Genomic DNA, 18,323 nt, shown 5'->3' with positions numbered 1-18,323 from the left:
CTCAGTCAGCACAGGTTTATGAAAGGTGGATCTTGCTTGACTAAGCTGATCTTCCATGACAAGGTGACTCTTCTTAGTGGATGAGGAAAGGCTGTGGATATTGTTTATCTGGACTTCACGAAAGCTTTAGACACTATTTCCCACAGCATTTAAACTGGCTGCTCATGGCTTGGACAGGTGTACTCTTCACTAGGTAAAAAAATCTGGCTGGATGGCTGGGCCCAAAAAGTGGTGGTGAATGGATTTAAATCCAGTTGCTTAAATCCAGTCACTGGATGGTCACAAGTGGTGCTCCCTAGAGCTCAGTACTGGAGCCAGTTCAGTTGAATATCTTAATCACTGGTCTGCATGAAGGGACCAAGTGCAACCTTACTATATCTGCAGAGGACACCAAGCTGGGCAGGAGTGTTGATCTGCAGGAGGGTAGGAAGGCTTTACAAGAGGGGATCTGGATAGCCCAAATTGATGGATAGAAGCCAATGGGATGGAGTTCAACAAGGCCATGTACCAGGCCCTGCACTTGGCTCGTAACAATGCCCTGCAGTGCTACAGGCTCGGGGAAGAGTGGCTGGAAAGCTGCCTGCTGGAAAAGGACCTGGGGATGTTGGTCAACAGCTGACTGAACATGAGCCAGCAGTGTGCCCAGGTGGCCAAGAAGGCAAACAGCACTCTGGCTTTTATCAGAGATGGTGTGGCCAGCAGGAGTAGGGAAGTGATCATCCCCCATACTTGTCACTGGTGAGGCTTAAGCAACAGGGTCTGAGCTTTTGACATTTAAAAACCCTGGAGTCCATCAGAAGAGCTTCCAGACAGGCTGCAAACCACAACTACTTTTACCAAGAAAGACAAAAAACTGTACTTCTACTAGGGCAGTAGAATGCATCAAAACAAAGTTTTTAGATGAATATGAGCTAAAACCTCTAACTTCTGCTATGCAACATGGTATTTTTTCCTTTATTTTGAAATAACACTGCTGAGAGAATAGTTGCCCACCAGGCTGAACTATCATCTGATCTTCAGATGAAGATCCCAGCATGAACTAGTAAGTACAGAGCATTAGAAAATTGTGAGGTGTTTGTTGTTTGTTCCCATGCCTTTTAATTCTATCAAAATGCATGGGGTTTTCACAGAGCTGTTGAAATGCTTACAAGGAGTTCTAGGTGAATTCCATGTGCGCAAAATGCAGCAGACACAACAAGCTTGAGTCTGTATTCTCCTTCTGCTCCTTCCTCCATCTCATTCTGTTAAATAGAGTTGAGTGGGGTTGCTTACAACAGTCCAAGAAATAAGATTTTCAGTTGCTCTTAAAGTGTTAACTCCAAACTCCCAATGAAATGTAAATATTGTGTGCTTCTTTTCAAACCATAAAAAGAAGGATGATGTTATTATAAAGCTGTGTACCAGTCTGCTGTGATTAACAGTTCATCATTAGGTCCAAGACAGGTGGAGCCTAATTTACAAGCAAGGTTTGCGTGAGACTCAAGGTCTACATTCTTCCCTGTTTGACTTGTGCAGGGCACGGTCTCCAAAAAAACCCCAACCATCAAAAGAATAAAAGCACAAACAGTCCCTTGGCACAACTAATTTTCAAGATTTATTTATAATACTTGTGCACAGTAAAGGCAAACAATTCAGCATTTTGTTTGTAATGAAGATCTGATCTATAAAACAACTGGACTGATACTGTGCAAGCATATTGTATACCTTTTGCATAGGAATAAGGTCTGAACTTTGGTGATCACAGACTGGGGGTTAACAACTGAACTGTGAAGCGATATTTTAAAGAAAATAGGTTAAATCTTACATTTAAAAAGTTGCTTTACTGAATAAAACAATAACGTAAATTCATTTGGCGTTGTGTTAGAACATATTTGTAAAACTTCAACTGTAATGAGGAATTCCTTTGAGAACCAGTGGCTGAACTGAATACTTATCATAATATCTTATATATTCTATGTCTTTATTCATTGCTGAAAGCAGTACAGATGAAATTCCATTCTACTCATTTTCATATAGCGAAAAAAAAAAAAAACACAGAAGAATTACACAATTACTGGGAAAAAAATTTGAAACTAAAATAGATTAATTCTCAGAGAAATGAGAAGAATAGTCTGTCTGAAAACTGTCTTAAATGCAACACTGTATCACTATAAATATATGCCGCAACATGGAAGGTGGTATGAAATAAGTCTATTTTTTATGCAGCTTCGCAGTAAAGAAGCACCTATTAAGCATGGCAAATGGTTTTGTAATAAACAGCTGTGATTTCACGTAGGAAACCGAGTTTTCCCATGATCTGGGTGCAGGAACAGTATCTTAATACACACAAACTCTTCCTTTCTAGCAGGAAGACTGAAAACACTTGATGGAAGGATTCAAAGAACTAAGATTACAATATTAGTTTTGGGTTTTTTCCCCAGAATCAATTACTGACTGCATTACCAGTATTTAACCATAAACTTTCTCAGCATACAAGAGGCAAAACTGTTTTCATAATTACCTAATTAGTCTACCATCATTCATTGAGTGCACAGTGAAGTACTGTGGTACTTCATAATAGAAACCCAAAGCTCTATTGACTGTGCAGTTTGAAAAAAAAGTTTTCAGATACTTTTTAATCAAGTAAATGTGGGTAGAGACCAACTTCTATAAATATGTGTGTTTAAATTTGCAGCTTGGACTTTGTATAACAAAGTTTTGCAATATAAACAGAAAAGTTGCTATGAAATTATTCATATTATCATAATAAAAAAAAAATTCAAACAACTCTGCTCATGATTAAAGATTGGTCCTTATTGATACACATGAAAGTAACCATCCAAGGAATACTGACACATTACTCTTACAACTGAAGATTGTAACTATATAGAATAGATGTTAAGCAAACAATCTGACTTAACAACAGCGTTACAAGAGAAAACAGCAGCCACTGTATTTTGGGGAAAAAAACCCATAAAGTGTATGAAACAGTTGCTATTGCGGATGTGCCAACGGTTTGTCCAAATTAACAGGAAGTTTACATTCTGTTAGGGGTTACAAAAGAGTTACTGTTCATAGTTGTTAAACAGAACAAACCAAAACAACTCGATAGAAGTTACCCAAGCCCGCAGCATTTAGGTTAACACAGAAAATGATCTGACATGCATACATCCCATCAAGTTCTATGAACTATTTCTAGTTTTGTGTAGAAAAGTGGATCTGAAGCAGCAGTTTAGCAAGAAGTGAAAGACAGGCACATAAAAGAGAACTTATGCAACACACAAGATTTCTAGACTCTCACGGGAATTCATAAAGTTTCTGCAAGATGGAGATTTATTGCCCATTTACACAGAAAAAAACAGTAATTACAAGACAAATATATTAATTAAACATACAAGCTCTGGAATTGTACAAAGATACTAATTTCTTGTGGTTGAGATGCATTGATAAAAACAGTACTGGCTGAAGGGACCTTTGCACAGATGCAATGTCACCCCCTGCAGTTACAAGGGGACGTGACTGAAGAGGTAAGACACAGATTCACCATTGTGTGTTCTTCGAATCGCCTCAGCCAGGATCATGGAAATGTCAATAAACTGAAAGAAAAATCAAGAAGGTAATTTTATGAGATGCCAAGAATTATATGCAGTTTATGAACACATGAGCAAACTCAATTTACTGGTGTGCTCGCTTACTTCTTCTAGGAGGTAAAATAACATTAAAGCATTAGGCACTTAACATTTATATAAGAATTGCATCCATACAAAATACAAACTGAAAAATTCAGTAAGAAAGCGTAAGATTGCTGCACAGGCATACTGTTGAAGACTGCTGGCGCCGGGCATGCTGTCAAAATAAACTATTCTAGCCATCAGATGGCAGTGTCCACTTGACACAAACACAGTTTAAGGGAGGTATACCTTTTAAGTGCTTGCCTTGTTTCAATAAATACCAAATAAATGTTAGGCTTTTAAAAAATTTCAATGTTGTCTTAAAAAAAACCCTCAATCTTTTATGCTTTCCTCTGTATTAAGGAAAAACTCCAAAAAGGGACAGATGATGTCCCAGAAAAATGTCATGTAAAAGCTACTGACATAAGTCAACTTTGTATTTTCAGTTTTGTTTTTGAAAAGAAACTTTTATTATTGTTACCATGAGAATTTTCATTACTGTATTTTTTTCTTAAAAGTCACCTAGATTTTCTGTGGCATCCCTTAAATCAGTTCATTGGCATGTTTGAGCAAGATGTTCCACAAACAATATATTTTAGAATATTATTTTCCCCTCAAAGCACAAATTCTAACATAAGTGAACAGAAAAATACAAATCCAGAGTTTAAACAGGTAACATAAAACCACCAGTGTACCTGAATTTTTGGGCAGTGTTTCATTTTCTCTTCTTGGGGGATTGTATTAGTGACCACTACAGCCTCAAATGATGCATTATTAATCCGAGAAATAGCAGGACCAGAGAAGATGCCATGAGTAAGAATGGCATAAACTTTAGTAGCTCCAGCAGATACTAACCTGTAGAACATGAAGGAAAATTATGCTGTGATCATTTTTACATATATGGCTATAGATGAAGCCAGATACAAATCTCTGTAAAGTGCATTTTACACACAACTTTCTCTTGGAAGATACAAATAACTACAAAGTAATTAAGAGAATTTAAAAATTTTTCAGGTTATACAAATCAGTCTGACAAAAAACCCCAACAACTAATTGCCAATTAATGTTCTTATCAGTAGCAGTGATACTAATCTAAAATGCTGCACTTTTGACCGTATCAGCACATAGAACTGAATGTCAGTACAAGTTTTCTAGCTTAATTAGGCAAAAATGAAGTAGGTTGGATGGCAATATTCACAACTTGTTATTGCACACCTTTATTTTCATTTGCAATTCAAACAATTCTGCTTGGAAAGTGTTTCTGAAGAAGAAGAAACGTTGAGTTTACTGCAAGGCTGTGAGAAGACATGCTGCTGACCCAACCAAGCAGTGAAATGATGCAGCATGGGAGAAAATTAAAAACAAGCTATAAATTGAAAATTTCTGATGGTGTTAGAACTTGTTCAATAGAAGTCTACTATAGGTAGATAAAGTGCTTCTTTCATAAGAGGAAAGAAATAAAGGCCTCCTTTTTGAAAGGAACTAAACTTCTTCCATGCACAGTAGTATAAAACCAAGAATCATTGGCTAGGCAATTTGTGATTTTGGCCTGCAAATCGCACAGCCCAGCAGCAGGCTTTGGGATCTGATGCAGAGTAGTAGGAGTATAGCAAACAGCAGCACAACATCTCTTTGCAAAGTTCCATCATAGTGAAAAGAAGCACAAGGCCATGTGAATCGTTCTGAGTTTCTGACATCCTTTTTGTCTAGATGCAAACAGCAAGCATGCAGCTGAAGACTGTAAACTCATGGAATGACCTTTACTTCAGACCACCCGTCTAGCTCGCTTAAGCGTCACCCTGCTGTTTTGACGCTGTTTCCAACAGCATTCTCCTGGAGAAACTGGCTGCTCATGGCTCAGACAGGTGTACTCTTCACTGGGTAAAAAACTAGCAGGATGACTGGGCCCAAAGAGTGGTGGTGAATGGATTTAAATCCAGTTGTCAGCTGGTCACAAGTGGTGCTCCCCAGGGCTCTGGGGCCATTTCTGTTGAATATCTTAATCACTGACCTGGATGAAGGGACCAAGTGCAGCCTTATTACGTTTGCAGATGACACCAATCTGGGCAGGAGTGTTGATCTGCAGGAGGGTAGGAAGGCTTTACAAGAGGGGATCTGGATAGCCTAGATTGATGGATAGAAGTCAATGGGATGGGGTTCAACAAGGCCATGTACCAGGCCCTGCACTCGGCTCATAACGATGCCCTGCAGTGCTACAGGCTCAGGGAAGAGTGGCTGGAAAGCTGCCTGCTGGAAAAGGACCTGGGGATGTTGGTCAACAGCTGACTGAACATGAGCCAGCAGTGTGCCCAGGTGGCCAAGAAGGCAAACAGCATCCTGGCTTGTACCAGAAATTTTGTAGCCAGAAGGACTAGGGAAGTGATCGTCTCCCTGCACTTGGTACTGGTGAGGCTGCACCTCAGACACAGGATTCAGTTTTGGTCCTCTTACTACAAGAAAGACGTTGAAGTGCTGACAGTTTTCCAAAGAAGGGCAAGGAAGCTGGTAAAGGGCCTGGAGAACAAGAAGTTGCTGAGAGAACTGGAGTTGTTTAGTTTGGAGAAAAGGAGGCTCAGGAAGACCTTAATGCTTTCTACAACTGATAGGAAGTTGCATCAAACTGGGGGGGGCAGTCTGTTCTCACAAATAAAAAGTGATAGGGTAAAAGGAAATGGCCTCAAAACGCACCAGCGGAGGTTTAGGTTGGATATCAGGAAAAATTTCTTCACCAGAAGGGCTGTCAATCACTGGAACAGGCTGCCCACAGAAGTGGCGGAATAATCATCCCTAGTGGTACTTAAAAGACACGTAGATGTGATGTTTGGGGAGATGATTTACTGCTGGACTTGACAGTGCTGGCCTAAAGGTTGCACTTGAGGATCTTAAAGCTCTTTGCCAACCTAAATGACTCTATGATTCAAATAGAGTCAGGAAGAAAGAACAACATGGATCTCTCTTGGATGCAAGACTATTCAATACTCACAGTGTCTGCAAATACATTGGACAGGAATATAAATTCAAAATGCTCTCAACAGACACTAGCTTTAGCAAGGATTACATCCAAGAGGAGCAATGCTACAGTAAATAGTCAGCAACACCAATTTAAAACATTCTTGTGTCTTGCTCCTCAGTAGTTCTTTTCCACTTCCAGTATGCACTTTTTACAGTCATAAGGGATTGGGATTTGATATAAACTATACGAGATCTTAGAATGGAAGATTTAAAGACTCAAGACTATAGCCAAGTTTAGATTGTAGCCCTTAACCTTCCCAGCTAAAGCTGGTAGCACGTTTGGATATGAGTGGAGGCGGAAGCACTTTAGTCTGCTGTTGCTCTGCTGTAATACCTTACGTTTGTTCTTAATGAATTTCAGTCAGTTTCTCCAATTTGTGAAGATAAAGTCAGCTGGAAAAACATAAAGTAATCTTTTTTTACTTAGCACTGCTAGGTTCTCCATTAAGATAGTGGGTCTATATTCAAACGCTCCACTTCAAGATGTGGACTAACTGGAAAGAATCCAGAGGGCAGCAAGAACAGAACACAAGTTTAGAAAGCATACAAAAGACTAGATGAACTGAAGTTACTTAGTCGAGAGGGGAATGAAAACACTCTTCAACTAACTTCCACACAAAAGACAGGAAAACGTCCCCAGATGAAAAGGACAAGAAGTTTTACACTGAAAATTAATATTAAACACACACTGTAAGAGGGGAATGCATTCTGTCCCCAGTGGTCATCCAGTAAAGCTTTGTGAAAGATTGCCTAAGGAGAGTGGAAAGGCTCCGTGCTAAGATTTAAGAGAATGATTTTTCATTACTTCTGCCTTGGAACTGAAAAATGCACTAGATGGCCCGCCCAAGTTATATGACTATTTTTTCTGTCTTCTTTCTAAATACAATACATTTCTGTAAATGTTTTCTCAGTTGCACATTCTAAAGAAAGACACAGCTTGAGCTGCATGTTAAATACAGCGAGACAGTGGGCCAGTCCATAATAACACTTACTTGTCTGCTGCATGACATATCGTGCCACAAGTGTCAGCCATATCATCGACAAGAATTGCTACTCTGTCTTTCACATCACCAACCAAGACCATTCTGTCCACTTCATTTGCCTTCTTTCTTTCCTTATGAATGAGAGCAAATTCCACATTCAGTCTGTCAGCAATTGAAGTGACCCTACATTACAGGAAGAAATACACCAGAATTATAAAATTATTTTAAAAGAAAGAACAGAGCCATACATGTGTACATGTTATAAAACACAGATTTTATGTTTTCTGTCTTTCTAATTATTGCAGCACAAAGTTTTGCAAGTAATGAGACAGGTTAGAAATTATCTTAATTCACTGCTCATAAATACAACCTGGAGTCTTTAAGTGATACTCCAGTAACAGATTTTTTAAATTATTATTTAACTGACTTTTGTTTTCTGGCTTTTTAAACATTTCAGCTGTTCACAAGCTTTCATTAAGCTGCTGCAACACCTACTCACACTGGCTAATTTAAAGTAGAGGCAGCCTCAACTCTAAGTCTGCAGCAGTGTGAACTTTAGCATTCTAAATGAAAATACCAATGCAGGAACAAGAAACCAAACCAAAAAACCCCAAACAGGTTAATAGAGTAATAATTCTTTTACTAGTAATTGAGTAGTAGTCAAGTAGCTTACTTCATCAGTAATTCCCTCAGCAATACAGCTGCTTGACAAAGATCTTTTAAAGCTATTCAGAGTGACCTCTGGTGGCAAGAAAAACTTCCAATAACAAACAATTTTTTACAGACTTTGGACTGATTTTTGCAGGTGTGTATATATACGTACATCTACACACATGTATACCAGAGCTGATGTATATATAGAGACACAGGAACAAAGAACACTATGCTTTGTCTATGCTGGTGCAACCTTATAGCCTGTCCTTTTCAGCTACGTTTAGAATGTTAACAAAGTTATTAACATGTACAGTTAATAGTATAGTTTTGCTTCATTATCACCTAAATATGAAGTTGTTAGTTACTGTATTTCAACAACAGGGTGATAAAGAGAAGAGCTGAGTGTTTTGGCATTTTTTGTGAACAATAGTCTAATTTCATAGCAAGTCTCCCTATTTCAGAGGCATTAAGATAACAATAGAATTTTCATGCCTTATTTCAGTCATAAAATTTAGTAAGCTGGGAAAAAAGACAAAGCAAACAGTAAGGAAAAAAAAAGAATTCAGATATTTTAAATGAGTGCAATTTATTTTTTTAGATTTCTTTAACGCTTACAGATTTAAATTTTAATACAAGCTGTCGTCACATTCAATTCACTTTACATTAACCCAAGTATTATTTTGATGGTCTACGTGTTTTAAATGCAAAGGTCAAACCATTTTCTTTACATTATGTTACTGGAGGTGAATGAGAAGCTGTGAATTTATTGAAAGCAACATCTTTCCGTACTTTACCAGCAACTACCTGGTTGCATTACAACAGGAAGGTACTAAAGATAGACTCTGTCTAGTGAGACTAGTCCTCAGTCTAAACAGAAACAAATATGGAGCTTTAATCAGTTTTATCTCCCTATTAATTATCACAACATGAACAGTCACAACAGACCCAAGGACTTCAATTAAAACTAAACTATGACTGTCTTTCACATTTTTCCCCATACAACATTCCAAACTTTTAAACTGCTGTGGCCTTACAGGATTCTTACTTCTTTTACCCAATAAAACATGAGATACAGCGGGAATGCAACAACATAAAGAAAAAAGGAACACAACCCAAGCAAGCTCTTACCTAAATGCCAGTAGGTACAGTGGGGATAGGCCATATGCTTTGACAGAGGAGGGAAACTTAGGCAATTCCAGAGTGAAGAAGGCAGGAAGAGGTGCAGCAACTGGACTAAAGAAGCAAGCAGCAGGAAAAATCCCTTCCCTCCTGCAGAGGGATTCAGCTAATGAGGCCGTATCCAGGGAGAGAGAAGAAGATTTTCTTTAGAGTATAGAAAGCTCCTGGACGTTTTCAAGCATGAATGACAGTGGAAGAATTAGTTGTTCTGTTTTTACAATGCAGTTGGATTCATCAGTGATGTACCCTATATCTTGCACAATCTACAGGGGAAAAAAGAGTAAGGAAACTAGTCCATTAACCGCTAACTACATGGCACACTAATAGTTTTAGGGTTGTATAGTACCTTTTTGCACCACCTGCATCAGGTGAGACTATGATACAGTTTCTCCACTCCAAAATGTTCTCTTTAATCCACTGCAGCACTGCAGGTTCTGCATACAGGTTATCTACTGGAATGTCAAAGAAACCCTAGTTTGAAAGAGAAAAAGAGTTTCATGATTTTTATGTCTCACCTGGAATGAAAACACAGGGAAAGAATCAAGTCTTTGCCTTTCATGTATGGCAGAACTTGAATTAATATTTTACACTGGCTTAATTCTGCCCTCTGATAATACTATCAAATGCATCAGAAAGAAAAATATTAAAGTCTCAAAATCTCACCCAAGAGTAGTGAAATAAAGAACAGCTGTTCTCAAATGATATAAAAATCTGAAGACTACCTTCAGACACCCAAAAAAAAAGTTTGTTTGTGAAAAGCTCTCAAAAAAAAAATCCAGAGAGTAATACTCAACTTCCATAAATTTCAGCTGCTTGATAGGAACATTAGTATTTTAATTCAGGGAAGAATCAAGTTAGTATTACTTGTGCAGAAGAAAGAGAGTATTTGTTAGAAACAGAATCTGTGTCAGACCACAATCAAACTGATTTTTATTTGAATGACAGCCATCTAGCATAATAGTATATTTTGATTAACCAGAATCCCAGAACTGGAAGAGAAGGTATTTTCTAGAAGAAAACAAGGTATCTTGAAAAGATGTACCCATGAGAATGACAAATGATGCTCTGTGTCTGAGAAAAATTTTGTGATCTGCTGGATTTAGCAGTAAGCCAGCTACTGGCTTCCAGCCTCCATCTGCACTTCTCCTAAGAGAATATTATCCCCTTGGCTGTAACAAAAAACCCTCTGTCTGGGGCAGTACTACAGTCTCTGATCACTCCCAGATTCAGAGAACCTGCTCCAAACCAGTATATATTTTATGTTCTGGGAGCTCTTACACTAAGCTTGACAAATTCTGCTCAAGACACCAATGTACAAGTATTGGAAGTGCCTGCAAGATCACCCCGTAAAATCAAGGCTGATCTCTTTCAAAGAGGGAATTTAACTAGAAACAGGTAGTTCCTTTGAATGCTAAGAAATACACTTCTGTAATTCAAAACAGTGAGATAGAACAGAGAATTAATATTAACTTTTCAGATGATTTCAGTAGAGCCCCTAGCCACAGTGAGTAAGAACTGACAGTTACCTGGATCTGAGAAGCGTGCAAGTCCATGGTGATGATGTGGTCAGCCCCTGCAACTGACAGCATGTTGGCAACAAGTTTTGCAGAGATTGGAGCACGACTCTGAGGAATAAAGCACAGATGTTTAAATATAAAAAGATTTTGACTAGATGCAAGGAGTCAAATAATTAGCTATTTGTATTGATTTTTTTCCTTTAGAATATTTGGAATCTAGATATCAAAAGCTCCGGAACTTTAGCCAAACTAGCCTGTCAATAGCTAATCTTGCTATTTTTTTGAAACTCAGCAAAACATTTAGAAATATCTAAACCAGCCTGCACAATCTAACAATGCTTTGTAGTAGACTGACTAAGAAGCAGATAAAATTTGGGATATAATTTTCCAATTCTTCTTCTATTTAAAACTTTCAGCAAGCTTTCCTACCACAGAGAGGCAGACAACCGCTATTCCTCTATGCCACTACCCTGCATTAACATCCAACTCTCAAGCAACCATCCTGCCCTAACACTGCCAAAAACAAAGACTGAAGGCAGGGTGAACCAAATTTTTGAAAACACTGCTTTAAAACAAAGTTAGTATTAAGTATTTCTTCACAATACAGTACAGCTTCTAACACATCCACGCTGGCAGGGGTCTTCTACCCTTGCCTGTGTCTTTATTCTTTTTTGCTAATTCAGGCTTAATCATCGAATGTCATTAGGAGTCTAGAATTCCCAAAAGGGACAGGAGGGATGAAAAACCCCAAACCACAGAGAAGTGGAAAGAACAAAAGAAGAGAAAAATCTAATTACCACAGTTAATACTAATGTCAAGAGCTTTTTAAAAGTGACAAGGATGCAGAACAAACAGCAACATTAAAAAAAAGAGAAGATGGAAAATCATGACTGGAGGATACCTCACTGCTTTTTTTGAGTAACTCCATGGATTTTTCAGATATTTTTTAAGCTCTGAAAGAAGCTGTTGCCCTCAGCAACTTTTTGTGTAACGGAAATACTAACAAAGCTTCCTATTTTCTTTTTACGAGTCTTTAAATAAGGTTAATAACTAGCAATAACATTAGCATGAAGGCAGAATTGCAATTCAGAGGTTCCACCTCACTGTCATGCTGTTTGTTTTTTTTTTTTTTTTTTCTGGTATACTATTTCTTCCTGCTACATCTCTCTATCAAACAGTCTCCTTTAGCCTCCTAGGAACCCACCCTCTTTCCACCCCATAGGCAGAATTATGTAATATCTCTACTCTGCTTCCACTGATGTTCAAGTGCAAAACCTAAAATAAGCTGAACCACTGCCAATTTAACCTGGATGCTTTTCTGTGTCATATCAAGGAGCCAGTGTTTTCCTCAAAACTTTTGCTCCTTTATGTGGAAACACGTCATTTCTGTTTGCAGAGAAGAAATGCAGATGTTACAGTCTTTCTTATGGCTGGATCAAGTTTATTATCATCGTTATTACAGAAATTCTTCATTTTGAAAATAATTCCTTTTGGTATTTTGTGTTTCACAGAACATCACTGCCATTTGGTCTGTGTAAGATACACAGAAGGTATCTTCTAGCACTACCCTAAGCTTCTGCAATTGAGATACACGTAGCTTCCAGAAGAGTTTGCTATAATTAGTGCTTCAGCACGGATGTTTTCCAGTTACTGAGGACTACACTGCTCATCATTTAAGTTCAGTACTTAAAGGTCTAAGGTATCTAAAGCTTTCTGGATACTTCCATTATTAGTAGTAAACTTGTAGTTCATGCTATTCAAATTCCTGATCACTTCAGTATCTCAGCAGTACAAACTGACATTTAAGCTGGGCTTCAAAATATTCTCGAATCTTTGGCAACCTTCAATAAAACAAGATTAATCTTATACTCTTTTGACCCTACCACAGTGTTCTCTTACCAGCTCTTTGCAAAGACCTGGTCACATGTCACAGCTAGCCTGGACTAACAGGTGATGCTGAAAACAGAGGGTCTTCTCTTCTTGTCCTATCCCTTACTGCCTCGCTATACACTTCCACCACTTTTCTTGCGCTGCACAACGGGATTTGCCTGAACCCACAGCAGTCAGATGAGGCTCTGGTAGAAACAAACAACTAGTTCAAGCTAGCTGCCAAAGGCAAACTACATTCTTCCCAGAATGTGATTTGCCATTTCTACTCCATCAAACACACTGAATGTTGCTTTTTTAAATTTCCATTTCTGGTCAGTGTGAGTACCACGTAGCTTGTCTTAGCTTGTTGTGTTGGTATCATGAGCATCACCATGACAAAAAAAAACCCAACAAAATATTCTCCTGCATCAAATACTAATGTATACGTTACCAGTTGGTACTTCTTTCAGCTGCTGGCCTTCCAGGCTGCCTTCCCAGAAAGAAAAATTTGGAGGTTTTACCACTAAGGAACTTGTTTTAGCAGAGATGCACACTCCACAGATTGCCTATGTACTGGTGGACAGAGGGTCTCAGAAGGAAAGATAGCCAGGCACCAATACCTGTTTCTCAAGAATGGGCTAACAGCAGATTAAGACAAATGAAGTTTGCAGCTATCTGACAGTTTCCTTTACACAAAATTGTGTATTAAAAGAAAACGCAGGACATGTTCAAAAGGATTTAAGGTTTGATTGCTTGCATAGAAAGTAAGCTTTGTGCTATAACGTGATCAAAATGGAAGATTATTTTAAAATCAAAGGAACTATATTCATGGGAACCTCAGGTAGCCTGGCCTCATTACTCAGAAGCTTGGATGACAAAAGTAGATGCGAACTCAAGATTTTCTTTATCTTGTTTGATTTTTTAAGGTTTGCTTCTGATCAGAGAGGCACAAACACAAACAGAATCACAGTATTCAATGCTCCGTTTTTTGACACAATTTGAGATTAGTTTCAGAATCATTAGTGTGAAATGGCAGCATTACATTATATATAGAAACTCAATTGTAAAAAAAAAAAAAATAAAATCACTGAGTTTTTAGTTCATAAGCAAAATCCTCACTTATGTATTACAAGTTATATAAATTATTTCTTCCATCGTGATGCATTACAAATTTATTCACAGTTCTTAAAATTACCAGGGGCAGAAGGGAATCCACAAAGCTAATACAAACAACCTCAAAAGAGTAACTATGCAAAGGACATACAGCTAAAAGTAAGAGGCATCCATCAAGATTAAAGCTCTGTTGCCTTTAAGCATCTTATTAAATTACCTTGCTCAAAATGCATCACATGCATATTGAACAAAAAAAAAAAAAAAATAATTAAAAAATCCAAGAAACCCCAAAGCTATATAACTGGAACTTTCACTTCCAAGAAAGCCAGTTGTGAAGTGTCCAGATACTGAATATTCACTAACACAGTACCTAAATTTATCACCTCAAATATGAGATATGCTTTGAAGCTTCAGAATTTGACAGCCATTATCTTGAATGTCCAGATAAATTTTTAACTAGAAGCTAGGAGTTTTCTAGCAGCAAATTATTCCACAAGATTACTGTCATGGCCTAGGTGAAACACAACTGAAATCATGAAGTGAAACTGAAAATGTTCGCAGTTATACATAATGGAACCCAGTAAGTTTCACCCTGTAAGGCCATATTAATGGAAATACATAGTGTTAGATTAAAAAAAAAAAACAAAAACAAAAACAAAAAAAGATACCTACCCAACGCTCCACGGACCCCTTCTACAAATCAAAAAAACAAAGTTACATGAGCTGTAGAATACCAAACTCACCTATCACTCTACTTCTAACTTCTCTCAAAGGCATCTCTGCAGCATCCTACATAAGCATGTCCTGCCTGTGGCTTGGAAGTTCAGCACAGAGTATGCATAAATGCAACTACAGCCAAAGCATTGGTACACTTGAGCTAATTTCATGAGCTAGCTCTTGTATCAGAAATATACTAGATGATGGCAGTGCTTGACTGCATCTACATTAATTCACCAACTTTTCTATGAATCTCAGCAAGCCTTTTTTTCTTTTTAAACTTTTGTTTCTCATTTAAAGCTAGTCCAGGTCTAATGCTAAAATTTCCAGATTACAGAGGCCTTGTTTGTAATATGATTTTTTTACTGCAAAGCTCTTTCCTGAAATAATCAAGAGCACTTTCATCATTCTCAGTGATCGTAATTGCAGCAAAGGCATGAAGAATACAGGTTATTTCAAGCAGCAAGGATTCAGTCTATTTAGTTCTTTATGGATTGAAGTCAACAACTTAAATTCAAACCAGAAAACAGCATCCAGCTAGTGAATATTATACTGCTTCAGTTCATAGTCAAGCAAACTACAGCAATATCTTTCACCAGAAAGAAGAAAATCAACATAGGAAGAAAATGGCTGGCATTTTACTGACACTTCAGTCAGCATACGAAGCTTGTGCACTCAACATGGGTCAAAGACCAAGTGATGTGATGAAATCCAAAAGTAGCAGGAAAGATCTCCCTGTCAATAAGCTGCCCAATGTTGACAGCTATATTATAGCTTATTTTGCAACATGGAGGTCAACTACCAAGGTTAATTTCCAAAGATTGCAAACATTTTCTCAATTGCAAAATAGAGGTTAAAAAAAAAAAAAAAAGAAATGGCTTGCCTAGAATTGCAGCAGAGCTCAGTGGCACCCCAAGAACAGTCTGGAACAATGCTCAAAATATCTGTTAATCAAAGTTACTTTCCTACACTATTCATCTTCAGGTGGCACTTCCAAAAGACAAAATGCTCCTGGGTGGCATGCTGGGCCACCATACTGTGGGTTTTAATCATCTTCTGGAAGTCTGCCACATGGATTTTGGGTATCCTTGACATGGCGTAACCTACATGCATGGGAAACTTGGGACAAACTCATCCTTTTCCTACCCCAAAAACTTACACGTGGTCCAACAGAATCTTCCAATACGAATTTGGAGACCAAAATATAGCGAGATGCTTTCCTTCCCTTTCCACAAAATGTTTAGCACGTCCCTTTCCAGCTCTTTTGATGGAAATATTTCAGCCCTCCTGACTAGGGGAGAGCATTATTCAGTACAAAACAAAAATCAAATTCCAAAAGATGTAGGCAAAGAATAGGGAGCTACTATCTGACTCCTGAATTCTGTTTTTGGAAGCGTAACAAGTAGGTCTTGATAATATTAGTGACAGCTAAAGAAATAGAGAATTTTAGAGAGTCTACATTTAAAAAATGAGTACACTGGAAAAATAACTTTTCTATATTTAGTTTTGTTCTCAGGTATCACAGGCTGAGCATTACATATTTTGTAATATCTGCTAATAGTGTTAGCTCCTACATTATTCCCAGTCCTGTTATATTCCATATAAAAGAATGTAAAGAACAACAGAAGGCTTTCAGGATAGTTTGCTTGATGACAAAAGTGAAAGGGAAGGGACAGTGCATTTATAGGAAGCATTACAGAGCGACAATTTCCCTAAAAGACAACCCTTGCAACCCAATCTTAAAAGCCAAATTCACATTTATCTTTATTAGTTCTTTTCAAGTGAGTTTACATCAAAGTAACATTCACATAACATTGTAGAGGTTTTTTGTATGTCTAGTAGAAATAGGAAAGTTTAGTTTTGCATTTCTTAAAATTAAACTCACTTGCCACAGAGTTTACTACTGTGTTATCAACTTGGCTGAACTGGTATATTCATCAGTTATGGCCAACCAAATTCAGGAAAAGGGCCCTACGATATGAAGAGTATTTATGGAGTTCCCTACAATTTTTTTTGCCTGCATTAACAAAAATAATTATTATAGATGTGAATTAAAATTTTACCTGCCTTCTATCATTAAACAATGTTTTTGTTATTTACTGTTATGCATTTCAGACTTAATCAGTTCCTTCCATTTGGCTCTGTTTAACCATACAGGGTAAAACCCCGCTAAATAATGGCTACAGCAGTTCAAATTCAGGATTTAATTCCAAACAATTAAAATATTTAAAAGGGTGTACTCTCTTCCTGTAGAGAGGTTAAAAATAAATAAATCTAGAAGCAGGAAAAACAGTACCATCAGGTGAAGTTTGCTAGCAGAGTACTCTGCAAGATACCACACACATAGGATACACCTATTTTTTTCACAGTGAAGTAGTGTCAATTATCAAAACACAAGCAAAAAAAAAGTTTATTTTCTTACTTCTTTGACCTGTAAATGATATAATTTAACATTTTATCCCCCAAAAAAGGATAAAAAAAAAATCCAAAACTTTCAAATCTCTTAAATGTTTATAAAAATATGTTTAACCTCCAAAAATTTCAAGTGAACAAGCTGGAAAAAAACTTCCAAAATGACACAGTTCTTACCTACCTTGTCTTTCTTATCTTGCCTGGCATATGGAAAACATGGAATTACAGCAGTCACTCTGGAGGATGATGCAATCTTGCAAGCATTGATCATGATGAGCAGTTCCATTAAGTTGTCATTTATTTCTCCACATCCACTCTGAATGATATAGACATCTTCTCCTCTCACACTTTCACCAATCTCTACACTGAAAGAGCAAGAGATGACCACTTAAATAGTTGAATTACTGGAAAAGCGTTGCTAAAGAAAAAACAGTTTTAACAAAATTTGATAGGTTCATCCGCAATTAAAGTACTTTTTTTTTTTATACAGCAATTTGGATAGCTGTCTCTTTGATACAAGTCTATTTCAATATAAGTCAGTCTAAAATTCAGCCTAAATATGGTCTTCGTAAGGTCAGCACCAACCAACATGTAATTATGGCTGCAGCACTGATGCAGCTCACACTGTTATTAAATTTGATACTGCTTTTTTTGGTTTAGTCTGTATAGTCTACGTTCTTGTCATCTCTCAAGAAGACGACCATTTAAAGAATAACCTAGATGGTAAATACAAAACAACAGAGCCAACTTTAGAGCATTAAATACTACCTGCATCAAAACACCTCCTTAAAAAGGGCAATTATTTTTCTATGATAGCTAGGGTTTTACTAAATTCGAGAAACTACTGCATTTTAGAAAAGGAAAGTAACAATCCACATCTCAAAATGAGAAGTCTGGTTAAAATTTGCACCATAATCTTCAAGTAAAGTGTTTTTTTAAAAAAGAGAATCTTAGAGAAAAAGCTAAGAGGGCTGGCTGCTCATCAACAGCTCCTGATGGCTCAACAACTCTTACGTTGTGTCAGTTGTTTCATCTGCTCTAACTGTGCTTATGTACTTGGGCTTCTTATATTAGTATATAAGAGTTATTTCATTTTTCCACAGATTTCAAGGCAAATTCTGGCACCAATCACTGCTCACACCAGAAAATTCAAAAATTTAGAGCTTATAAATAAACAGAAAAAGTTTATTTATAAGACCTTATAAATAAACAGAAAA

The 18,323-nt window shown here is 37.4% G+C and overlaps 1 protein-coding gene across 3 annotated transcripts; it reads right to left on the bottom strand.

Annotated features, from left to right (window-relative positions):
• Positions 1-3,294: 3,294 nt before the first annotated feature.
• On the bottom strand, positions 3,295-17,468 carry LOC103768134 (ribose-phosphate pyrophosphokinase 2). Of its 3 annotated transcripts, none has more exons than XM_008935269.1 (7): positions 17,288-17,468; positions 14,650-14,670; positions 11,005-11,103; positions 9,825-9,949; positions 7,655-7,828; positions 4,346-4,505; positions 3,295-3,575 (listed from the first exon to the last, which is right to left on the bottom strand). In XM_008935269.1, exons 1-7 carry the CDS (start codon positions 17,390-17,392, stop codon positions 3,483-3,485), a joined length of 777 nt encoding a protein of 258 aa, XP_008933517.1. In that variant the 5' UTR covers positions 17,393-17,468; the 3' UTR covers positions 3,295-3,482. The 3 variants fall into 3 exon arrangements, with proteins under 3 accessions (XP_008933517.1, XP_008933518.1, XP_008933519.1); XM_008935270.1 differs by having other exon boundaries at positions 17,284-17,322; XM_008935271.1 differs by lacking the exons at positions 11,005-11,103; positions 14,650-14,670; positions 17,288-17,468 and adding an exon at positions 9,428-9,584 and having other exon boundaries at positions 9,825-9,863.
• Between the last annotated feature and the right edge of the window lie 855 nt (positions 17,469-18,323).

The sequence above is a fragment of the Merops nubicus genome, unplaced genomic scaffold (assembly GCF_000691845.1).
Source record: "Merops nubicus isolate BGI_N331 unplaced genomic scaffold, ASM69184v1 scaffold10352, whole genome shotgun sequence".
In the NCBI taxonomy this organism is placed as follows: Eukaryota; Metazoa; Chordata; class Aves; order Coraciiformes; family Meropidae; genus Merops; species Merops nubicus.
Note: the sequence above shows the minus strand (reverse complement) of the source record. Positions and strands in the feature narration are given on the sequence as shown.